Below are 25,799 nucleotides of genomic sequence, written 5' to 3'. Positions count from 1 at the left end.
CCCTAGCTGAGTCAGCTCTGAAGAAGCAGCCAGTCCACCCACAGAATCATGAAAAATAACAGCATAGGTGATGCATATAGTTGCTCAAAAATTATGACCTGCTCATTTAAAGCAGGGATTTAAAACCATTCTCACCCTAGAATCCTATGCCCTTTCTATAACATCCCAAACTGTTAAAACCTCATAAACATTTTGAACTTTAGAATTTAGTTTGAACCACCCTAGAGACATCTCCCAAATTTAAGGATACTAAAATAAGCATGTGTCATCTGTTACACAGATTAAGAATTCAGACAATTACAAATTAGAGAAACAAGTCCCCAGGATTTACTGATCTCTCTGCCTTGGCTCTTGCTGTTGCTTCCCCACCATCCTTTCACCCCATCCTTCAAGACTCTGCTAAAGTTCATCTGAAAGAAAATAAGAAAAGTGAGGAATTCTTTAAAAAAAAAAATGCAAACTATTATTATAGAATGGATAAGTAACAAGGTCCTACTGGATAGCATAGGGAACTATATTCAATATCCTGGGATAAACCATAATGGAAAATACTATAAAAAAGAATGTATGTGTATCACTGAGTCACTTCACTGTAGAGCAGAAGTTAACACAACACTGTAAATCAACTATACGTTAATAATTTTTTTTAAAAAGAGATCTGATACTACCAAAGAAAGAAATCTGATACTATACAAACTTAGGTTATAATAAAAACAGCATCAACAAAAACATTAAATCCTATTTTGTCTGGGGAAAAAAAACCCCCACAGAATGGAAGAGGGCTCATTAGACAGTATTAGCTAACTAACAATTTCAAACCACTGCTAATCATTAAAAAAAACAAAACCTATATCACATTATTCCAATTAGATTTAAATGTAAAAAAAAAAAAAAAAAAAGGACCAGCAGAAAATATAAGCATTTATATACTATTTGGTAAGAAATGTCTTTCCATGTATGACACAAACAGCAAAAAAAAAAAGATATGGAAAAGAATGACATTTGACTACATAAAAATCTAAAAGCACCATAACCAAAGGTAAGGCAAAGGATAAACTAGGGGGAACATATGACAAATTTAAAAAAAAAAAAAAGAAAAAAGAAACAAAACCTAGTCTTAGGTTTGGCTTACCCAGGCAAAAACATTTGTTGAAACTCAACAAATGCTTTACAAAAACTAAAGTTCTTGCTCCATTTAAAAAACCAACTAGAAATCTTAGCCAATAAGAAAGGCAATACATAAGAAAGGCAATATATAAGAGAGGCAATACAATATGGAAATGCAACAGTGAGCTCATTCTCAAAGAAAAAGCCTTGTCCTCTTCAAAGGTTGACCAATGAACATCCAATTGTTTTAAATTGAAATAAAATGTTTAAACTAAAAAGATTCATGGATTTAATTTTACAAAAATTGTACCTCAAAAGGAAAAAAGTAAACAGATATTGAAACTATAGTCAGTGATAAGCATGCTAAAGTATTTAGATGGAAATGTGCTAATGCCTGCAATTTACTTTTTTTTTTTTAATTAATTAATTAATTTTGGCTGCGCCCGGCCTTAGTTGCAGCCTGCAGACTCTCAGTTGCAGCATGCATACAGGATCTAGTTCCCCGACCAGGTATCGAACCCAGGCCCCCTGCACTGGGAGCACGGAGTCTTACCCACTGGACCACCAGGGACGTCCCTGCAATTTACTTTAGATAGAAGGATAAAAGTATGGTAAAGCAAATATTATAAAACGTTAATGATAAAATCTAGATAGTGGGTGTATGAGTGTTCATTATAAAACTTCAGCTTTGCTGCATGTTTAAAAACTTTCGTAATAAAATGTGGAGGAAAGAAAACACTATTATTAATTGAATCAAACACTCTTATTAAGCCTGTTTCTTATACTGAGACACAGGATTTATTAGACCCACTTTAGAGATTCTGTGAAAAGTTTTAATTTTAAATGGATTTTTAAATGTCCTCCCCCTTTTCTTCTTTTAAAATCAATATTTTCTGCCTTTTGTCTGTATTTTTTAAGTGTTAACCCACAAATTGAATATACCCTGTGCTTGGCAAATGAATATTAAATGATTTTTCCTGGGGGGAAAAAAAAAACACTCTTATTAGAAAAATGGGCATTGGGCATGAAGAGGCACTTCACAAAATGTGGCCAAATACAAGAGATGTTCATTCTCACAACCTCAGAGCAGAGAAACAATACCATTTTTCACCTATTAGCAAAAAGTAAAATGATTAGAGAGGGTATGGGGAAATAAATGGTCTCATACTCTATTTTTGAGAGTATAAGAATAGCATTCCAGAGGCAATTTCACAACCAAAAGGTCTTTTTTTTAATCCATTTAATTTATATTTTTTAAAGATTTATTTATTTATTGGCTGTGTCCAGTCTTAGTTGCGGCACGCGGAATCTTTTGTTACGGCGCGTGGGCTCTTCAATGCAGCACTCGGGCTTCTCTCTAGTTGTGGCACACAGGCTCCAGAGAGCACGGGCTTTGTAGTTGCAGCACTCAGGCTCACTAGCTAGGGCGTGAGGGCTTAGTTGCCCTGCGGCATGTGGGATCTTAGTTCCAATGACCAAGGCTCAAACCTTCATCCCATGCACTGGAAGGTGGATTCTTAACTACTGGACTACCAAGGAAGTCCCCAAAAGGTCTTTATGTACCTTTTCAGTCTCAGTAATTTATCTAACAAAACAAATAACATATACAAAGATACAGAGAGAAATTCAGTACCATCGTTCAAAACAGTAAAAAATTGAAAACAAACTGTTAAATAAATTAGGTGTTACAGAAACCATATCTCATTATATGGAGCGTACCATATTATTCAGCTGTTAAGAATGATTATCTATATAAAACAGTGTACCAAAAAAAAATCTCCACAATATATTTACATGAAATATGCAAGTCAGAAAACAGTATGTATCACTGCACAATTGACATTTATACATATATGGTCCACATTTCAGTATCTGAAGTAATGATCAACTGAAAGCTAACAGTACTTGTGCCGGTTAGTAAAATTTTTATGATTTGTATTATTCGTCTGTGATATTTGGTATTTAAGTAGCTTCTATGTGCCTGGCACTCTTCTGTAGACTCAGGATATAGTCAGTTTACCTGTGGACTCAAGTAAACAATTCGAACATAGTCCCTGCCCACATATGAAGGAAATCAACAAAGTGACAAAGGGTGACCAAGAAAACTTACTTTAGATAAGGGAAGGCCTCTCAGAAAACATGACAGCTGCTTTGAGACCTGAATGATAAGGTGGCAGTCATGTAAAAGGCTGGGGCAGAGTACTATCAGCAGAGGAAGTTGTAGGAGTGAACAAAGGCAAGGCAATAGGAGGAAGCACCATGGCCCTTAGAGAGCAGGGAGGAGGGAAGAAGTATGAAAAGTGGCTGAAGAAGTATGAAAAGTGGCTAAAGAAGGACTTACGGTGGGGGGGGGGGGTGCGGGGGGGACATGTGTATTACCCTTACAGTCAGGAAAAAAGATCAAGCTAGGTTCATGCTAAAAAACAAAAACACTACCACTACTCCAATCATACAGGCAGACAAAGTTATGAAAATCTTTCCTTGCTAAGTGCTTGACATACATAACTCATTTAATCCTCATGATAGAGCTATTAAAAAGCATTCAGGGACTTCCCTGGTGGTCCAGTGGGTAAGACTTCGCCTTCCCAATGCAGGGGACCCGGTTCGATCCCTGGTCAGGGAGCTAGATCCCACAGGCATGCCGCAACTAAGATCCTGCATGCCTCAACTAAGACCCGGTGCAGTCAAAATAAACAAACAAATAAATAAATGTTTTTTTTAAAAAAAAAAAGGATTCAGAAGACTTCAAAGTAAAACATTCTTGGGATGATTCTCCAAAGACAGTCCACAAAACAGATGCATAAGAATCATCTAAAGACACACACACACACACACACACACACACACACACACACACACTTCTGAGTCCTACACCAAAGACTCAAATTAGTTGGTCTTAAGTGAATCCAGGATTCTGCAATATTTACTGCCCAGATGACCAGAAATTAGTATAGTGACAAACAGACCTTTGTACCTCACCAGGCAGGTCTGATTGCACCTGTGTGTACACAGTCCCACAATACCATATCTAGATTAAGTCAATGGGTTCACAACTGTATTCAGTAGATCCTATTTAGGGAATCAGCAACGTGTGTAATACATTTTTCAAATATTTCACAGATCTAAAGAAGATTTTTATTTTAATTCAAGCTTTTCTTTAAAAAAAAAAAGCTTCCGTTATTTGACACCCCAACTGTCACATACACCTCAATCCCTTCTACCATCCTTTCTCACTCCCTTCACAGCCAACCTTCCTCAAAGATTTGTCTACACTCCATTTCTTCATTTCCCACACATCCTTTGACTCATTCTCGTCTATCAAATGTAATCCTGCCTGTACTATGCCACTAAATCTCTTCTAACTAAGGTCAATGACCACACTGGGCTAAACCCAATTAACACTTTCAGAGCTTGTTTTGTTAGACTCGTAAGTCTCATTCCTGGTTTTCCCCCAATGCTGCACTACTCTTCCTCAGCTTTCTCTGCCCCACTTCCTCTATCTCATGACTGAACACTGGATGTCCTAAAGGTTCCGTTGAAAAGCCTCTTTTCACTCCAGACTCTCCCTTTGGCAAACTCATCCATTTCTACGGTTTCAACTAACAAGTCAGAATATAAAGGTAAAAATCGCCTCTACTCAATTACCCTTGACAATTCCCTTAAATTCACCCTTTAAGCACATCTTACCACATTAACAGGCCACACTGGCAACCAATATATCATCTGAATAAACATAACTGAAACACTTTTTCTTCTGACATTCAAGCACCAGATTAAGGAGGTAATTTACATTTAAAGGGTACACTGTATAAAAAGACACATTTTTTTTCTTACTTCCACTCCATTTCACCTCCATACTCCCTGGCTTGAAACACAGCAATGTCTAACCACTCTGTTTAAGGTAAAACTCAAAATCCTTAACATGACCTACAATGCCTTATATGGTCTGATACTTGCCATCCTCATCTCCCATCACATGTCACATTAAGCCCTCAGCACCTTCTTCCATTTTCCAAAGCATAATACCCTTTCTTTCCTGCTCTGGAGCATTTCCATTATGCTACTCCCTCAGCCTCCCATCACTTTCCATCCCTCTCTTTCTCCTAGCCAGTGCTTACCCATCCTTCAAATCCAACTTCAATGTCACTTCCTTAGGGAAGCCTTTTCACTACAGCCGCCTTTCCACCTACTCATTAGTTGTCTCCCTGTTCTGCATGTAACACTCAAACACACTTTTTACTTGTTCAATCAATGTCTATCTTTCCCACTAAGAGGTAGGCTTCATGAGGATCTTGTCTGATTTTTTCGTTGTTACATCCCAAGCATCTAAATATTGACCAAATCAAGTAACTTCAATCTCCTTAGAGATGCTTTTTACTCTCTTACAATTTGCATATCCAAATACAAATTCAAATTTTCCTTTTTAAAAAATTATGGTAAAATTAACCATTGAAGTGTACAGTTTAGTAGTAACAAGTACATTCATATTGTTTTGCAACCAATCTCCATAATTCATTTTATCTTGCAAAACTGAAACTCTGTATCCATTAAATGACTCCCTATTCCTCCTCTCCCCAGCCCCTGACAATCAACATTCTACTGCTGTCTCTATGATTCTGACTACTCTAGTTACCACATGTAAGTGGAATCATGGCAGTATTTGTCTTTTTGTGACTGGTTTATTTCACTTAGCATAATGTTCTCCAAGTTCATTCATGTTGTAGCACGTGTCGGAATTTCCCTCCTCTTTAAGGCTGAAAAATATTCCCATGTAAGTGTATGCCACATTTTGTTTATCCATTTATCCACTTATGGACACTTAGGTTACTTCCACCTTTTCGCTACTGTAAATAATGCTACTAAGAACATGGGAGTACAGCATCTCTTTGAGACTGCTTTTAATTCTTTGGGGTATATAGCTAGAAACAGAATTGCTGGATCATTTGGTAATTCTATTTCTAATTTTCTGAAGAACCACCAAACTGTTTTCCGTAGTGGTTGTACCATTTTACATTCCTATGTACAGAACACAAGGGCTCTAATTTCCTCAAATCCTCACCAACTCTTGTTATTTGGTTTTTTGGGTTTTTTTGATAGTAGCTATCCTAATGAGTGTGAGGTGGCAGATTTACTTTTATATAAACTTTATGTGCTTTCTTTTTCCTACAAACTTGTAAAAAGCCCTCTTAAAGTATGTTCCATGAACTAGCAAAAGACAATTCTAGAAGGTATTGAAAATAGAAAAGAAGAAACAGTCTTTCAAAGCAAGATTTAAGGGACAATAAAATTGTGGTTCAGGGGACTTCCCTGGTAGTGCAGTGGTTAAGAATCCACCTGTCAATGCAGGGGACAAGGGTTCGATCCCTCGTCCGGGAAGATCCCACATGCCGTGGAGCAACTAAGCCTGTGCGCCACAACTACTGAGCCTGCGCTCTAGAGCCCGTGAGCCACAACTACTGAGCTCGCGTGCTGCAACTACTGAAGCCTGCATGCCTAGAGCCCGCACTCCGCAACAAGAGAAGCCACTGCAATGAGAAGCCCGTGCACCGCAACAAAGAGTAGCCCCCGCTCACCGCAACTAGAGAAAGCCCACGCACAGCAACGAAGACCTAACGCAGCCAAAAAAATAAATCAGTTAATTAAAAAACAATTGTGGTTCATGTGAAAGGGCAAAAAAAACAGGGAGAATAAATAATGCAAAGGCATTCCCTCTCATATCTGAAATTTCCTGATGCCAACTGCCTGCAAGAAGTTTTGAATTCCTTAAGCCTATGTTCGGCCTTCCATCAGGATGCTTCCCCTCCCCCTACCTGCCACCTGTTTTCTGGGACAGACCCTTCCCATCATACTCTTCCTTTCCACTTCAGCTCTGTGACTGGGTCAGCGCCTGCCCTACTCAGGGGATGACTCAGTGGCAGGGCCCCATCCTTCCCAGGTAATAGGGTCACTGGGTCCCTTGGCATAGGAAGGTATCAGTGATAAGCACAGATGGGGCAAAACAAATCCCATTACAACCTTGAAAACTTGAATTAAGTGTTTAATTAAATCTGGAAACAGATAAAAAGCTTCACACAAAGCAATATATCAACACATCCTAAATCAGAAATGTATCCTGATCTTGGGATTTTGAACCCAAAAGAAACTTTAAATTAAAAGATTAAACTACAATATTTAAGACTATCTAGAAGACCCTCTGGATCTAGAAGTCACTAGGCTAAGTACCTCCCTAGACATCTAAAATAAAGCAAAAAAAAAAGGTTCAAATCAAAGGTATTTATTTAATAGTGAATAGTCTGCATTCTAAAATAAAAGACCTATTAAGATTTGTAAACACACACCCAACAGACACACAAAACTCATGAGACAGTTGTTATTGTTATTATCAAAATTCAAGTCATCTATGCTGGAATTATTTTTCAAAGAACAAAATGTTTTATACTTAGTTATGAAAATGAACCCATGCTTGGAAAGTAAAAGGGAACACTAACTACCATTAATCCTAAAAGAATCACCATTCTAGCATTAAAAAGGCAGATACCACGTGATAACAAAGTTTAAGTGCAGGCTAAATATTAAACTAAAAATGTCTTTATATAAGTTCAATTCCATAGTTTTAAAAATGATATGATAATTAAACCATTAAAGAAGGTTAGAAAACAGAAATATACCTCTAATTTTACTGGCTCTTTGTCCCAATACTTAGGAAAGGAGCAAATAGACCATGAAGTATTTTGAAAGTTACTTTCCTTAAACAATACCTAAATAATACTGTTTTTTATATGGCAATGTACCTTGCAGACCTAGATAAGCATTTGCATTTTCACCATTAATAGTCTACTTCAAATCACACCATATACATCAACTGTGGAATATAAGATATAAATGTAGGAAAAAATAGTTCAGAAAAGTCACAATCTCATCTATTTACTTTGAAAAGGTTAAACAAAACCTAATATTGAAAGTCTATTATCATGTTTGTCATGCTACACTTTTGAGAAAAATAACTTAGAAATATTTGAATATTTTAAACCATTAACATTACATTTGAAAATCTCTCCATGACCAAAACATAAGGTCCCTAAAATGAAGGGGGTAGGGGTTCAGTAGATGCGCCATTCGTTCTCTTCCTCATCCTGGATATCACATTCAGAAAGGATGCATGACTGTGATCTCAGAATGGGGCTTCAGCCCACTTCTGCTTTACCGCTAACACAAACTTCCAGCGCTAAATGGCGACCCCACCCCTCCAGACTCCTCAGGGAAAACAAGCATGTAAGCCATTTACAACATTAGGCTGTAAGCAGCTCATCTGCTGGAAAGTTTTATTCTGCAGAGTTCTAGACAAAACCATTTCCTGAGTTGCAGAGAGCAAACAATTTTTTCACACCCACAATTTCATTTTGATTCAAGCTAGTTTACCAGTTTAATTTGTGAGCAGACTGCCCTTCTAAATAAATAACCTGTAATAAAAGCCAAGTTATTTACAAAAATACAATGAAGGCAATTCTTCAAAGTATGGCGAATTTCTAACAATAGAATCCTACTCTATAAAAATGGGAAGGGAAAGCCACTTTCACTTAAGAGGAAAAAAATGATGGGGTACACTTTCACATATTTTTCTCTTTTTTAAATATTTATTTTCTTCAAAACAAGTGTTTATTTTATTTTTTTATTTTTTTTGGCTGCGTTGCATCTTCGTTGCTGCGCGCAGGCTTTCTCTAGTTACGGTGAGTGGGAGCTACTCTTTGTTGCGGTGCATGGGCTTCTCATTGTGGTGGCTTCTCTTGTTGCGGAGCGCAGGCTCTAGGGCCGTGGGCTTCAGTAGTTGCGCCATGCGGGCTCAGCAGTTGTGGTTCGCGGGCTCTAGAGCACAGGCTCAGTAGTTGTGGTGCACGGGCTTAGTTGCTCCACAGCACGTGGGATCTTCCAGGACCAGGGATCGAACCCATGTCTCCTGCATTGGCTGGCGATTCTTAACCACTGTGCCACCAGGGAAGTCCTCATATATTTTTCAAGAAATATAACTCTCAAGGACATATGTATAAAATAGGATAAAATATACAAGAAAAAAGTACCACCTTACAACAGGCATACATGCCACCATGTTTTAAAAAACACACTCTTTGATATGAAATTTCTAGAGAAAGAAGTATGCCATCTAAAAGGCATTTCTGAATTTCTTTGCAACATTTTAAAGCTACTGATTTCATTTAAATTCCGTTTATTTAAAAGCCCCAGAAAAAGTTCAGAAAAAAACTAATTTCAACTTTCTATTTAATGAGCATAACCACATATACCAATATGAAAGAAACATAATCAGTTCTATAATAGTTAATTTCAAGTGGATCAAGTTTTATTATAATTTTTGAGGATTTCAGTTCTAAGTTATATTGTCCACAGGGTGGCAGTCTCACAGTCTTAATTTTGTCTCTGAATTCAAGGTACAATTTCAGTGATCAAAAAGACACACACACACACACACACACACACACACACACACACACTGGTGGGCAATAATAATTTACTGTCTGGCCAACAATCGCAAAAATTGTCTGTCCTTTCCAAAAAAAATCTATGCTTCCTAACTTCCCTATTTCTTTGAGGAGTATTTATACTCCTGACATCTTAAATTTTTCCTTCAATGCACCTCTTCTATTTAATCCTTTATATTCTTTTGCCACCACCCTATTTAGGGAGACACTAGAGGCAAGGAGAGTTGTTAGATTATTACTGTACTGCAGAAGACCCCCCAACCTTGGTCAGTGTGGACACCACAGACACAACCCTTCCATCCCCCAGTTCATCCTGCACACTACTGCCAAATTAATTTCATTAAAACACATATCATATTACCAGAAATTCCTTCTTTTAGCTAAGTAAACTCCTTACTCCAAAATTCAAGGACCTTCACAATCACAACCTTCCAAAATCTCCTAAGTGCTCTGCAAGAGTCAAGGGGATTTAGGAATTAAACTTCACTTTGAATATACCTTGCAACTTCCTGGTTTTCATTCATTCATTCATTCATTCAAATATTTTCTGAATGCTCAACAAGTGCCAAGCACTGCCCCAAGTGCTGGTGATACAGAACGGGGGGAAAAGTCAAAGTCCCTGCTCCAAAGATATTCTCCTGACAGGAAAGTCTCGGGTTGAGAGCTATTAGGGGAAGGGGGATAAACCCCCAGGTACTTCCAGCTCTCTGCCAGCAAGGGATACAACTCTTCCCAAGTATGAGCCATCAGAAGCACACTAGGGGTTGGGAGGGATGATAAAAAGACATCAGAGGAGATCTGCCAGCACTGACATTGTCTGCTACAGACCGTAGCCTATGCTTGCACTTTTACACTATACTACTATACTACTACTGGTCCATTCCTATACTATTTGTACTCTCAGCTCAGCCAAAATGTGCTAGCAACTGTTTAGGGACCTCTGTTCCTGCCTGCTTCCTTCTTATAGCCTTGTCTCCCGCTCAATCATCTCCACCCGCAAAGCATAAGCAGCCTTCCAAGCCAATCTCAAATGCTGCCTCCTAGAGGCCTTTCCCCATTCTCTTCACACAAACCCAGATGTGACATTTTAGAGACCTTCAAACCCCTGTAACCCTTGGCTTAGTCTCCTCTAAGCATTTATTACACTACGCACTGTATCGTAATTATCTGTATACTTCAACCTCCTTCGTCTGTTATTTACTGAGCTCTTGCTACATTCCTGGACTATCTAGGAGCTAGAGTTGCAGTGTTAAATCATTCCATTATTATTTTTAAATATTTAATATCCAAATGATAAACGTAAAATGTAGACAAAATATTCTATATTTTTGATTGCCTCAATCTTTTTTTAACAGTTTTGCTGAGATATAATTTACATACCATGAAGTTCACCCACACAAAGAGTAGAACTCAATGTTTTTTAGTATATTTACAGAGTTGTGCAACAATCATCATAATGTAATTTTAGGACACTGTAATCACCCTAAAAAGAAACCTTGGACCTACATTAGCAATCACTTCCCATCCCCCGTGTCATCCTCCCCCACCCCGGCCAATCCTAGGCAACCATAATCCATCCTCTTTCTCTACAGATTTGTCTATTCTGGGCATTTCATATAAATGGACTCATACAAAATGTGGTCTTTTGGACCTGGCTTCTTTTGTTTAGCATAATGTTCTTGAGATTGATCCATGCTGTGGTATATATCACTACTTCATCCCTTTTTATTGCCAAAAAATATTTGATTGTATGGGTACACTGCATTCTATTCATTCATTCCTCAGTTGACAGACATTAGGGTTATCTGTCACTTTCTGCTTATGAATGCTGCTATAAACAATTGTGTACAAGTTCTTGCATGGACATGTTTTAATCTGTCTTGGGTATACACCTAGGAGTGGAACTGCTGGGTCACATGGCAACTCTATGTTTAACATTTTGAGAGAACTGCCAAATAGTTTCCCAAAGTGGCTGCACCATTTTACATTTCCCCCAGCAACCTATGACGGTACCAACTTCTTCATTACTGTTTGACTCTTACAGAACAAGAGTGATCTCACTACACAGTATCCTTACTCTCATGGAACTTATAGTCTAGTAGAATAAGACAAGAAATAAACAGGAACAAACATGTTTATTTCAGATACGCAAAAGAAGAAAATAAAGCAGCATAAAGTAACCAGACAGTAACCAGAAAAGGGAGTCTCTAGTGAGGGTAAACAGAAAGGCCTCTCTGATAAGGTAACGCTGACAGGAGTGAGATGTGCAGAGCTGGAGGGGGAATACTGCAGGCAGTGGAAACAGCAAGACATAAGACTGAGAAAAGAACAAGTATGGCACATTCAAGGAACAAAAAGCAAGAAGCCAGTGCAGCTAAAGTACAATGAAAAGGGAGAGGAGGGAGGAGGTGGCGTTGAGGACCCAAGTAGAGGCTAGACAATGTTAGGCTCAGAGACCAGGGTAAAGTCTTTGGATTTTAAAATGCCATCGTCATTTTCCCAACCCTTATATTTCTTTACGTACAGGTGTTCATCTATGCAAACGTTTACTGAACTGTCGTACATCTTCTAGCTGCACCTAATAGTAACAAATAGTAAAGAGACTATTTGGGTAATCCACACCACTCATTTAGTATCACTTTATTTTGTGGCTCAAGAGAGAACATGTAAAACATGACTACCAATGGTGTTTTGGAAGCAAGGCACAAGCGTATGAATGAATCCTTACAAAGTTATCACCTAGTCCTGACCAATTTAAGGTGTATGCTTCACCGACAGTAACTAGCAGCTCTGTCTTAGACTATTTCCAGTAAGAATATAGTTGCAGATCATTCTCATAATCTAAACCTAGATTTCATTCTTTTAAATGTTAATTTTCTCCACTCCATTGGTTAAAAATTAATATCTAATTGCTAAACATAAAACCCATGGGCACAAAATATTCTACATGTTTCTATATTGTTTGACTCATAAAAAAAGAATTTTTCACATATTATGCTATATTTAGTTTCTTCAAAGAGACGCAAAATGTTTTAAAAAGTCTAGTGACATAAATGCCATAAAACAACTTGTTACCTAGTCAAAATTTATCCAGTTAAAATTCCCTTTTTACCATCCCAACTTGACCCCCATGGCTCTCCCTCCAGGCACTGTGTGCTCCTACCCAGCCAGGCTACTAGCCAGCCTCACACTTGTTGCCCCAACCTCCGCTTTCTGATACACATTCCCCACCAGGAGAAATCCAACCTGTTCTTCAAGGTCCAGGGCAAACACTCTCCCTTCCTTGTCTGGTCTCTAGTCCTCTTCCCTGAGTAGAAGTGACTTCTCACCTATGTGCTCTTGAAGGAATTCTGCAACTCAGATGCTGCCCTAGCCAACTGTGCCTGGTACACAACAATATATAAGTCTATGTCTCGGACAGATATATTGTCACCAAACTACTCCTCTCAGCATACCCTCAAATATATATAAAGCTATTTGCAATTATACCGGGTGCTCAGTTGAAAATCACATCCATTTTAGTACAATTTGATACCAAGTCGTCACAAAATGCGAGGTCAAGATTGAAGCTCTTCTGGAGGCAATTAAGGCAGAAGGATCTTTCCTTCCTTCCACGCTCAGGCCTAATTCTTTAGTAAATGGTTTCTGAACAATGACACAATCCTCTATTTAAATGAAACTTTTCCACTCTTATTACCGACACAAGAATTGCTCAACAATTCTCTTAACTCTCAAGTTTGTGAGTGGTATGTACCATCAAGAATTTATGGCTCTAAACCCAGAGCACAGAGAAGGTGAAAGATCTACCACAAGGTCATACAGCTAATCAAAAGGGCCAAAATATGACTCCATTCAGGATTCTCTCCAAAACCTCCTAACATGAAGAACCTGAACATCAGTTAACTTCCAAGACTATCTGATGATGCTTGGTGTAGAGAAAACGTTCAAATATTTGAACTAATGAAGATGATCTAAAACATTTTTAGTTGTGGAAGTTCATTTACAATGTGAAAGTAATTCATCCTTAATCATACTGTCCACATTAACAGATTATTTCAAAATTCACTGTGCAGTTAAAACTATCAAACACAGTTTGGGAAGGCACATACTAACAACTAATCCTTCTGCTCTGCGTAATGGCACTGACCAGAGACTCGTCCAAAAGAGCCACTTTTTCCTTCTTCATTTGTTCCCGGAGGCCCAATAGACTAAACATCAGAGCTCACCCCATTTTCTAATTTCAGCTTGCATTTAAGATAACGCTTTTGTTTCATTTACAGCTCACATGCTGCTGACACAGCTGCCCCTTCTTTGTAATAAACACAGGGCTTCTATATTTAAAAATACAGTGAAACTTTGTTATAACATCCCCTCCCCAGTCTCCGGCCAATTTTCTCTCTTCCAAGCCCCACCTCCACCCCAGGATTTTCTATCCGCGGCGCTCAAAACGTTAGACCCTTTTTGGAAAGTCACATTTCTTCTTTAAAGACATCTCATCCTAGTGGTATTTTTCTTCTCCACAGCGTGTGTGTGTTTTTTTTTTGGGGGGGGGGGCGGACGTGGGCGGAGAACGGGACGGACGCCCTTCCCCAGAGGCCTTCCCGAGCAGAAACACTCAAGTCTGTGGCTCCGGACTCTGGGGTACTTTCTGAGAACTACGGCCGGCGCCCCCGATGTCAAGTTGGGATGACCTCGCAGGCCGGCCTCGGGGCGGGGCTCGGGCGCCGCGGGAGCCCGGGGTGGACACCCGGCCAATCCGGCTGCCGCGGGCAGCTGCGCGGTCAGGAGAGCGCACCCGCGGGCACCGAGGATCTCCGGACAGCCCTCGGCGCCTCCCCGCGCCCCCCCCCCCCCCGCCAGGGGGCTGCTTTGTGTCGGGGGTGTTTCTAGTCAACACCCGGCCGAGACAACGGGGCTCCAAGCCGGGCGCGGGCTCCCGGGCGCCGAGGGCAGGGGGCAACACGCCCCGCTTCGCTTGGGACCGTCAGAAGGGGCCGGCCGAGGAGGAGGGTGTGGGCCCGAGGGGGGCACTGGGGACAGATAAGGAGAAGCCAGAGTTAATCATCACCTCCCGAGCGCTTGGAAAGGGACGGCCGGGGGCCGGAGGGGCGGGAGGGCGGCCCCGGGGAAAGTGAAACTCCTTCCCGGCAGCTCAGCCCCGCCAGCCTCCGGCAGGAGGAGAGGAACCCTGAGTACACTCGCTCCTCCAGCCCGCCCGGCGCGGCACTCGTGTCTCCCAAAGCCGCAGCCCAGTTCACGGCGTCATTAACAACTACTCGAACGCGCGTTTTCCACGAAATCACCTGGGGTAGGGGGCAGGAAAAAAGAGCCAGAGCCACTGGAAATAAAAATGAGTTAGTCCCCCCTGTCCACTTCTAAAAAGAGATACACCGTTCCCATACCGGGAGTCGAACCCGGGCCGCCTGGGTGAAAACCAGGAATCCTAACCGCTAGACCATATGGGAAGTGCTGCTGAGAAAGCTGCGGTGACTCACCTGACAAGCGCAAACGCCGCCGCTCCCCAGCTCCACCGCCCACCGCCACTCCAGCCGCCGCCGCCTCTGCGCCACCCGAGTCGCTACCGCCGCTGCCCACGCGCTCGCGAGCCAGGGAACGCGCCCGACCCGAGCGCGCGGGCGTCCGGGGGGCGGGGCTGGGTCGCTCCACCGCCTCAGGAAAGTTCTGAGGCAAGGCCGAGCCAAGCGACTCTCGGCTCCGAAACCAGCTGTTTCACCTCTTTTTTTTAAACTCCGCCAACGGCCCCCAGCCTACAGGTCCGGGCTGCTCTGCTGGTCAAAGTGCGTGCGGACTAGTTGGCAAAGTTGAGGGCGGCGACGTCTCTGGGAACAGCTGTTTGCGTTCGGGGCGGAGGCGTCGCGCGAGCTCCTCGGCCACGAGCCAGCGAGCCTAGAAGAAGGGTGGAGGTTCTGGATCTCAGGGAAAAAAAGAGAAGGCGGGATGACGCGGGGACGAGAGGCTTGAGCTTCCCGTCTCTCAGCTCAGGTCCCGTCGCGCTTTCGCCCCTTCTCCGTGACCTCAACCCGTTTATAGCAACCCCACCTCTCCGGAGCCGGGAGTACCGCCCCTGGAGGGGGAGGGGAAGGAGAGGAAATTTCGAACGCGGATTGAGTCGTCTGGGCACCCGTAGTTGGGAACCGTGGAACACTGGTCCGGGGGAAGAAGGGAGGTGTCCGGGCTCGGAGGCTGCGGTGGGCCTCGCGGTGAGCTGGGCTCCGACTCGTCCCGCGTGGGGAACGCGAGCCTCAGCCGGGCCCGGAGCGACCCGCGGAGCGGCTGGTCCTGTCATGTGAGTCGGGTCTCAGGCTCTAAACAACGAGGTCTTGTTTCTCCGGGCGGCCCTTTCCCCCTCCGGGTCTCTAGCTCCGCCACCACCCCTCTCCCCCCGCCCTCGGCCGGGGGGCGTGACGGACGCTCCTTTAACTCGCTCGGGGTCTGCAGCGGACAGGCGGGGCCTGTTTTCTGGGCGGGGTGGGGATGCTACCCCGCAGAGCGCCCTGGGGGCCTGGAGCACGGGCTCTGGGAGGGAGGTTGGCGGCCCCTGGAGGTTGGACGGCCGCCGCAAAGCGACGGAGCGCTCCCGCCACCTACACGGTTGGGGGCCGAGAGCATCCTTCTGGTTTCTGTAGCGCTTGAACCGTGGGGTATTGTGAAATTGTAGGGTTGGGCTGCGGCCACCGCTGCCTCCTCCGCCTACTAGAAGCGGCCAGCCTTGGTTAGCCTATGAATTTATTTTTTATTTTTTGGTCTTGCCGGCCGAGGGATCCTTTGGCTTTTCTAATTCTCTTTTGCCATGAGGCTCAAGAACAAACTGTATTAACTGATAGTCTCAGAGGAACCACGGCCTCCCACCAGAGGTGTCTTATGTTTTGTTCTTTGGGTAGAAATAACTTGATTTAAAGTGAACTTTATGAGTTTCTTCATGTTTCAATTAACAGTAATCTCCAAAAATGCCAGAAAGGAATGGAAAGAATAGATAATCTTCTCCAAGATGTTCCTTATTTCTTCACATTGATGACAGTAACAAATGAGGCATTTTTTAAAAAGCTATTTTGTTTAAGGGCGTTTTAAATCCGTTGCAGACTTTTTCCACTCTACTGGCAACAGAATTTCAGTTGACTGATTTCATTCAGCTAAATAATAAAGCAGGGTGCTGTGTGTAACAAGTCAAGATTCAGTAGCAGAGGCTTATATTTTGGCCTTTTTAAGAAGTTGTAAATCATGCAAAAATTTACCTTTTTAAATTGTAAATAAACTTAAACTTGTTTTTCCTTTTCCAGGGCAGACTACTGGAAGTCCCAACCAAAGAAATTCTGTGATTACTGCAAGTGCTGGATAGCGGACAATAGGCCTGTATGATAATTTCTCTATTAAAGATTCTCATAATATTGTATTCATGTGAAATGTTCCTTTTTGATCTAAACTCAGAGCTTACAAAACAGTTTCATATACATTGCTCTTGATTTTTCAAAACATCGAACAATTTTTGTTGTCTTTTCATTCCTTGTAGGAAAGCTGTGAGCCGCCTTCTTTTTCATCAGCCCAAATTTGATTATGTACTAAGCCAAATTATTTCTCTGTGGCCCTTCAGTCACATTAAGGAACTGGACATTGCGTGGGTCATCGCATTAATGTTTATGAAACACCTACGTTATGATGGTGCTGTTTGTAATGTTGTCGTATACAAAGAAAAGTAAAAGCAGAAAGCCCTTAATATGTAGAAAGAAGCGACATTGTACTTTTTCTTGTATGTTTTGTTTTTGAGATAGTTAAATATGTTTGATGCAGAGCTTTATATCTCTAAATGCTTAAATTTGAAAGAACATTGTTACCTTTGTCATGGAATGTGAAAATAGGAACCTTTAAGCACATTATTACTGTATGTCTTGGTCCAAATTCAGCTTTTAAGACATGAAACAAAAAGCACCATTGATTTTTGGTTTTTTCCCCATCTCATGCATGTCATACTCTATGTACATAGTACATAAACGGTAGGGTATCTTTTAAATGTATATTCATATCCTTATTATTTGGTAGAGTGGGAGGCACAGAAGAACAGTAGCCCCATCTTTAACAGTGTTATGTTTCTTTGATAGACATTTATTACTATTATCTGCAAAGAGTTTAAGGATTTTTTCTGTTCAGTTTTGTCTTGCTTTTTTTTTTGTCTTTTTGAATAGTTGCTAAAGTTCTTGACTATTTTGTTTGACTTAGCCATCCTAAAAAAAAAAAAAAATGCCACAAATTTTAAAAGCTACACAAATCACTGATAGTCTCTTCCCTGGAAGTATCCAAGCAATTCAGTGTTTTTGAGTGATCTAGAGCAGGGGTCCCCCACCCCCAGGCCTCTAGTGGTACTGGTCCACGGCCTGTTAGGAACCGGGCTGCACAGCAGGAGGTGAGTGGTGGGCGAGCAAGTGAAGCTTCATATGTATTTACAGCCGCTCCCCATCACTCACATTACCGCCTGAACCAACACCCCCCACCCCCCACCCCAGGGAAAAAATGTCTTCCACAGTCCCTGGTGCCAAAACGTTTGGGGACCACCAATCCAGAGTAAATAATTCCTTTTAGGATAGTCTTTCTTCATCTTCTTGAATTGCTAATATACATTGATTTAACCTTTAGAAACAAAATTAATTTGTTTTTGAACAGGCCTTAAATATTCTTTGTGTAATATAACCAACTTTAGGAAACGAACATATGAAAAATAGAGGATGAATATTTGCTTTATGAAGTCACACTTTAAAGAGGAATTCACAGCAGTACTTTAGAATAATCAGGAAATGTGTTAGATAAGAATTGACTCACAAAACTTATTTTGAAAAGTTACCAGAAATTTCTTACTGCATACAACAACACATTTGTAATTTAGGGAGCATTCTGGCTGTTAAATAGGTAATAGCATTCACTCACCGACTCTGTCCCCATCCATCCATTTACCATCGTTCCTTATAGGTTACCACTTTTTAAATTTTCCATTGTTTCTATAGGCATAGATACAGGTTCTGATTCCAGCACGCATAGAAGGTAGCATGCTGTTTACACTGCCGTGCATCACAGTTGTTTTTTTTTAAACTGGACACCATATGCTGGAGCTCTTTCATCATCAGTATATAAGGAGTTTCTTTGTTCTCTGTTACAGCAGCCTAATTTTGACAGATAGTGCCAAGTTGCCCTGCATAGAAGTTTTACATTTTGTACCATTACCACATAGTAATAGTATTTGTTTACAATTTAGGAGGAGTTTTTTAACATCTACTTTTCTCGCAGTTTGGAAGAATAAGGTTCTAAGAATCATTGCTTATTCTCTGTGTCTTTTACCTAATGTGGCAAGTAGAGCAGTACAAATTCTAGAGATTCGCCGGTTTTGACATTTTATGTTGAGAGGTGTTTCTTGAAGTTAAGATTTTTTTTTCCACTCCTCCTTTGGCTTCATGTCTTGTTTGAGTCCTCTTTACAATCATATTCACTAGATTAGTCATCAGGGGTACCTTGTCTATTTCTCTATTAATATGGTCATCATAGTTTATTTTAAGCACCAAAGGAAACGTAGTCAGAGGGCATAATAATAAATAATGTGGTTTAGTTCCTTAGCATCATTTGATAAAAAGGACCAATTTGCATTAGAATTATTTTTATCTTTTCTGCCAATTGTAATTCAATTTTGTTATGTTCCATATATTTACTGTTACTTTGCTGTGAACATTATGTGTAGTTTTCCTTTGTATCTTCTTTTTTTTTTTAATCTTCAAGAGCATTGAATTTCATGAAAGAGGAAAGAATCATAAGGAAAATGTGGCAAGGAGGATCAGTGAGGTAATCTAGTTTGTTTCTTTCTTTGCCAATTTCTCTATGTAAATATCAGCCCTTTATCTAGCTTTCACTTTTGTATGTGTCTTGCTCAGATTAAACAGAAAAGCCTGGATAAGGCAAAGGAAGAAGAAAAGGCATCAAAGGAGTTTGCTGCAATGGAGGCAGCTGCCCTGAAAGCATACCAAGAGGATTTGAAAAGGCTTGGCTTAGAGTCAGGTAAAAAAGGAGCCAGCATGTTTTAAAAGTAACATCAGAGGTCATGCTCAGTGAGCTCTTATTGTTTCCATAGAGAGGTTGTACACTCGGTATACTCTTAGTGCTTTGCCTGTACATCACAGCCCTATTGAGACTGTGGGACTTTTGCTTGTGCACTTTTGTTTTGCTTTTAAATCTTCATCTTTCAGTACCTCCATTCACAACAACTGTGTTACTCTTGGGGTTTCCTAGTCCTCGCTCTATCGTAGGTCAGCGGTTCATTTCCGAGACACTTGAGTTTTTATGTATTCTAATTATTTGGCTAAATGGATCTATTCATTTAAAAAATTGGCGTTGGCGCTTCCCTGGTGGCGCAGCGGTTGAGAGTCCGCCTGCCGATGCAGGGGACGCGGGTTCGTGCCCTGGTCCGGGAGGATCCCACATGCTGTGGAGCGGCTGGGCCTGTGAGCTATGGCCGCTGAGCCTGCGCGTCTGGAGCCTGTGCTCCGCAACGGGAGAGGCCACAACAGTGAGAGGCCCGCGTACCGCAAAAAAAAAAAAAAAAATTGGCGTTGCATTATAACCCCCATTCACTTTATCTATATGGTCAAAACTATGAATCATGTTTATTTATATAATTGAATTATAGTGAATTAACCTTGTGTGGACAAATCAAGTGACTTTACTACTAGAAGGTAGTTTTTTTTTTTACTTTTTAATTTTTTTATTGAATATATTGGATATGTATGTAACATGGTGTGTTACTTTGATACATTTATTGTAATGGGATTGCCATTATAGCAATATTTATCATATTACATAATTATAGTATGATATCATTGTCTATGTTCATTATATTGTTCATTAGACTTCTGGCTTACTTACTATTCATTGCAAGTTTGTACCCTTAAACAACATCAGTCTTATCCCTCCACTCCCCCATCCCCTATTTTGCTCTGTCTTTTACAAGTTTGACTTTTTTAGATTCCACATATAGGTGATACCATACAGTATTTGTCTTTCCGTATCTGGCTTATTTCACTTAGCATAATGTGCTCAGGGTTCATCCATGTTGTCGCAAATGGCACAGTATCCTCCCTTCTCATGGCTGAATTGTGTGTGTGTGTGTGTGTGTGTGTGTGTGTGTGTGCGCGCGCGCCACATCTTTTTTTATCCACTTATCTGTTGATGGGCATTTAGGCCATTTCCTATCTTAGCTATGAATAACTTAGCTGTGATAACGCTGCAATAAGTATATATCTCTTCATAATCCAGTCTCATTTCCTTTGGGCATATACCCAGATGTGAATTAGTGGATGGTATAGTAGACCTATTTTTTAATTTTCTGAAGAACCTCCATACTGTTTTCCTCTGTGGTTGAACCAGTTTACATTCTCACCAGCAGTGTATGAAGGCTCCCATTTTACCACATGCCCGCCAGCAAGAAGGTAGATAATTTGAGGGTGTGAGGATAACTCATTTCCAGATAAAAGGCATTATTTAAGTGGAGTATATCTATCTTGTCACTGAATTTAGACTTTAAATTGGTAATTTTCTATAAAGCATTTCTTCCATGACAAATCCATCATCCTGAAACCAGATCTCAGTTGTTGATCTTGCATAATGGTTGCAGTAGTCAACATGGAACGGTATTCTTTACTTTCTAACAAAAACTGCTTTTGATTAACTTTTTAAGCAGAGTAACAGTTAATTGGCGTTGCCCTCATCACATAAGAACAGTTGTGCCCAGACTTTTTTTTTTTGGATGCGTTGGGTCTTCGTTGCTGCACACAGGCTTTCTCTGGTTGTGGCGAGTGGGGGCTACTCTTCGTTACAATGCAAGGACTTCTTATTGTGGTGGCTTCTCTTGTTGCGGAGCATGGGCTTCAGTAGTTGCAGCACGCAGGGTCAGTAGTTGTGACACGTGGGCCCTAGAGCTCACGGGCTTCAGTAGTTGCGGCATGTGGGCTTAGTAGTTGTGGCTCATGGGCTGGAGAGCGTAGGCTCAGTAGCTGTGGCACACAGGCTTAGTTGCTCCATGGCATGTGGGATCTTCCCAGACAAGGGATCAAACCCCTCTCCCCTGCATTGGCAGGCGGATTCTTAACCACTGCACCACCGGGGAAGTCCGTGACCAGACTTTTAAAATATCCTTGACATTATTAGTTAAAAAGCGGGGGTAGTAGTATTTCTACAAGGTTAAAGCTTTATGTTCATTTTAAGGGGTAAAAGGATTGTAGGCATTCCTGCAGAATTAAAGACGTAGTTGAAAATTCATCTCATCAATTAGGTAGATCGGGAGATTCTATTATGCTGCCCTATGAGCAAATAAATCTTAGTGTTTTATATTTAATTGGGTTTTTCCTATCAAATGTTTTTAATAGCCTTGTTTTCTAAATAGAATATGTATTCCTTTAAAAGTGAAACAGTATAGGCAAAGAAAAGAGTTTTTAAAACTAGCTGCTTTTAAGATTTCTCCAGACATCTTTAGAATTTTTTTAATAAAGTTATACTGTACATTTTATGCTGTGGTCTGTTTGGGGGTGGTTTTATTTATTCCCTAAATGATATGTCAAATACGTCTTTTATTTTAAATAATTAAAGATACACATTATTTTTAGTGGCTACAGAGTGTTTAGAAACACAAGCTTTGGGGTCAACCAGAATAGCCTCTTGCTAGTGATACGACTTTCGATTTTTACTAAAATTAAGTAACATAATGGTATGAATTGCTCATTACTGTGACCACTTGTAACAAGTGTTCAATAAAGGGTATAAAATGCCATAATAGGATGCCATTAAAATGCCATAATTTATGTAACTAGTCTCTTCCTGATTAACATTTAGGTTCCTTGGAGTTTTTTACTGTTAGGAAGAATGTTTCGGTGAGCACCCTTATGTAGGCATGTTCTCACATTTATCTCTGTAGGCTCAATTTCTAGCAGTGAGATTGCAGATTTAAAGTGTAAATATATTTTGTATATTGACTAATGAAATCAAGCTGTCTCCACAAATGTTGGGCTGATTTATACTTTTTCTAGAAATAAAATTATTTTATTAACTAATGTTGGGAATAATTATTCCTTTGGAAAAAAACAAAGCCATAAAAACTACCCATTTTTTATACCCATGTAAATATCCAATAGATCATACTGACTAACTGTGGATTGGTCATTCTTTTCAGTATTATTGATCTAATGCAAAAAAAATTGTATGTATTTGCATTTCTTTGGATATTAGTGAAGTTAAGTGTTAAAGTACCTTTGTACTTTTTGGCCATTTTTGTGTTAGAATGTTAGATTTGTAAGGGATCTTTGTTAGGAACATTAATCCTCTGTCATATTCGTTGTAAAGATTTATCATTTGTCTGTCTTACGTTTTTCTTGTTGTTGTTATTTTTGCCATACCAAATATTTGAATTTCTATGCATTCAAATTTAACATTATTTTACTTTTTGGTTTTTTTGTAAATATCTTTGATCTGAAATTTATATTGATGTAAAAACATGGGAGGAGCAGGGAGTGGACAATAAATTTACTTTTTTCCAAATAATTAACCAGTCAGTCCAACATCGTTTGTTAAATTATTTTTTTTTCTCTAATAAGAAATACTAGAAATATGCAGTTGGAACTGTTTCTGTACTATTGTGTTTCAGTCATATGTTTGTCTACTCCTGGATCAGTTTTATACTATTGGTTTTTTAATCAGAGTTTCAGAATGTTTTAATATCTAGTAGGACTAGATTCCCTTCATCACTTCTTTTTTATAATTCTCCAGGATATTCTTATATTCTTGCATATTTAGCTTTCTAAATAGGCTTTGTAATAACGTGTCAAGTTCCCAAAAGAATCTTGTCAGGCTTTTAATTGGAATAAAATTATTAGTGTTTTATAACAGGAAAAAAATTTACATCAGCTACTTCACCCTTCTCTCATCTTTCTTCAGAAATTTCAGATCCAAGCGTGTCACCAGTAACCAGCACTATGCCACCCACCTCTGCATCAAATCAGCAGAAAGAAAAGAAGAAAAAGAAAAAAGACCCTTCAAAGGGCAGATGGGTAGAAGGCATAACCTCTGAGGGTTACCATTACTATTATGATCTTATCACAGGAGGTAAGTCATTTAGGCATAAAAATAGTAGAGAATGATAACTGACAGTTTGTTTTGTGTTAGGACTTTTAGTTAATATTGGAACGTTTAAACAATGAAAGACTAACTTTACGTTTTTGCCACTGGTAAGAAAATTATGTGCCCTTTAAAAAGGTACCCTTCTCATAGTGACTCAAGGTCATAATTAAAGACTTAATAGTGGGTTCCTTACAAATAAATTATAGCTTTATATTTTCTCAATAAAGCTTTGTAAATATTTTAACTTTTAGGAGTGTATGAGATCACAAGGAGAAAGAAGAGAACAAGAAGTAGAAAGGGTGGGTGGTACATATATTAAAGGAATGGGTAGAAGAAAAGGTAAGAATGGTCAGGAAGGTAGGAAATGAGATTAGAGAGTTAATCACGAAGAAAACCTTGGGCTACCAGTATTATGGGAATTATTAAGATCTCTAGAATCATAGTCAGTTTTTGACGACATAGAAATAGTAACAATCTCTGAGAGTTTGCACTGAGCCATAAGTGAAGTGCGTGTTGTTCAGCAGTGAACCATAAATAATTGTATGCTGGGGATTATAAGTCTTTCTCAAATTTACATAGAAATTATTTATTAATTACATTTTTTCTCCCCTTCTGGTGCCTATTCCTTGCTGCCTTTGTTCACCATCCTACTTTATATACTCTTGCTCTCAGCAATATTTGTTTTTAATTCCTGCATTCTTCATCTTATTCCTCTTTGGAGTCATTCATTCCATCTCTCACTCTCCCCTGCCCCAAGATGTCAAAATTTATCAAGCCTGAATTCCAAGAAATCTTTAAGAGAAGCCCTACCTAGCTCTAATAATTCTTGTGAAGTACCAGTAACTTCTTATCCTTCATTCTGGCCTTCCTTCTTGGTTACATAGCATTCACATGTATTCTTCACAGTACTACTGGGATGTATGTTGTTTCTTTTTATTTTTCAATTATGTTTTAAACTGTAGACACGTAGTGTTTCATTCATGTTGAATATCTTATAATTTTTTGCCAAATTAAATTTTTTGGGGAAGATTTTACAAATGCAGTATATTTTGTTTTAAGCATCTCAGTGGGAGAAACCTGAAGGATTTCAAGGAAACTTAAAAAAGGTAACTGAAGCACATTAATAGTCTTTTTTAAATTCTTTTAAGTGATTGGCTTCTGGGATTTTTGTAGGGTTGGTTAAGCAAATTTACTTCCAGATAAGCCTCCCTGTCCCCCCAACCCCCTTTGTTTCTTTCTTTCTATAATCCTTTTGTTAAAAGGGTGCATGGTGGTGGAAAAGTGATGTCTACCCTAAAAGTCCACGCAGGGCAAATATTATTAGTTGGTTTGCAGTCAGTTGCCATTTACATGTCCCTGTCAGTCTGCAAAGAACTGTTCCTGGCTTTCAGAGGCAAGGCATTCCCTCCCTCCCTGAAAGGTGCCTCATGATTAACACAAATCAAGCTTCCTGGCCATGATCAGTACCACCACCCCTAATTGCCAGGTGTCAAGAGGAAAGGAAAGGCTGGCCGAGTCTGCCTTAGTTATCTAATATATAACCACATCTTCAGTTTATGCTGGTTTTTTTCCTCCCATTAGACGGCAGTGAAGACCGTTTGGGTAGAAGGTTTAAGTGAAAATGGCTATACCTATTATTATAATACAGAAACAGGGGGTAAGTATTACCTTTGTTTATCTCTTAAGCTGTCTAAAATTGTACCTCACACTGCTTATTAGCCTGCTGAGGAATTGTCTGAACTTGAGAATTTTAGTATAGTGATAAACATATTTCTGTAGCAAGTATGTATTTTTTATAATTTAGAAACATTAATACAATGGAAAAGCAAAAAGATTTCTGTAATATACTGAGCCATGTGTTGTTCTTCTCAGGTGATACTGCATTCACAAATTTTTTTACTTTGAAAATCATTTTTACTTTCTCTACCATCATTGGTTTTTATCAGGATTATTTTAGAAATATAATCATTACCTTGGAAGATCACCTCATTCAACTTGCCTTCTCCTATTTTAAAAAGCAGAACTGAAGCTATTTTAGCAGTG

The 25,799-nt window shown here is 39.9% G+C and overlaps 2 protein-coding genes across 3 annotated transcripts in view; one reads left to right on the top strand and one right to left on the bottom strand.

The window, feature by feature from the left end:
- Positions 1-15,847, bottom strand: part of ELF1 (E74 like ETS transcription factor 1) — a 106,245-nt gene extending 90,398 nt beyond the window's left edge. For both annotated transcript variants that reach the window (XM_079903203.1, XM_079903209.1), the window contains exon 1: positions 15,095-15,847. The gene's annotated coding sequence lies outside the window, so the exon portion shown is untranslated. The remainder of the gene's footprint in view (positions 1-15,094) is intronic.
- Positions 15,775-25,799, top strand: part of WBP4 (WW domain binding protein 4) — a 31,369-nt gene continuing 21,344 nt past the window's right edge. The window contains exons 1-7 of the mRNA XM_079903210.1: positions 15,775-15,906; positions 16,898-16,970; positions 19,374-19,436; positions 19,526-19,649; positions 23,574-23,741; positions 24,816-24,862; positions 25,338-25,413. Coding sequence (XP_079759336.1) covers positions 15,905-15,906; positions 16,898-16,970; positions 19,374-19,436; positions 19,526-19,649; positions 23,574-23,741; positions 24,816-24,862; positions 25,338-25,413 — 553 coding nt within the window. The 5' untranslated portion in view covers positions 15,775-15,904. The remainder of the gene's footprint in view (positions 15,907-16,897; positions 16,971-19,373; positions 19,437-19,525; positions 19,650-23,573; positions 23,742-24,815; positions 24,863-25,337; positions 25,414-25,799) is intronic.

Source organism: Stenella coeruleoalba (genome assembly GCF_951394435.1).
Source record: "Stenella coeruleoalba genome assembly, chromosome: 18".
Classification (NCBI taxonomy): domain Eukaryota; kingdom Metazoa; phylum Chordata; class Mammalia; order Artiodactyla; family Delphinidae; genus Stenella; species Stenella coeruleoalba.
The sequence above is the reverse complement of the archived record's forward strand: the minus strand, read 5'-3'. Positions and strand labels throughout refer to the sequence as shown.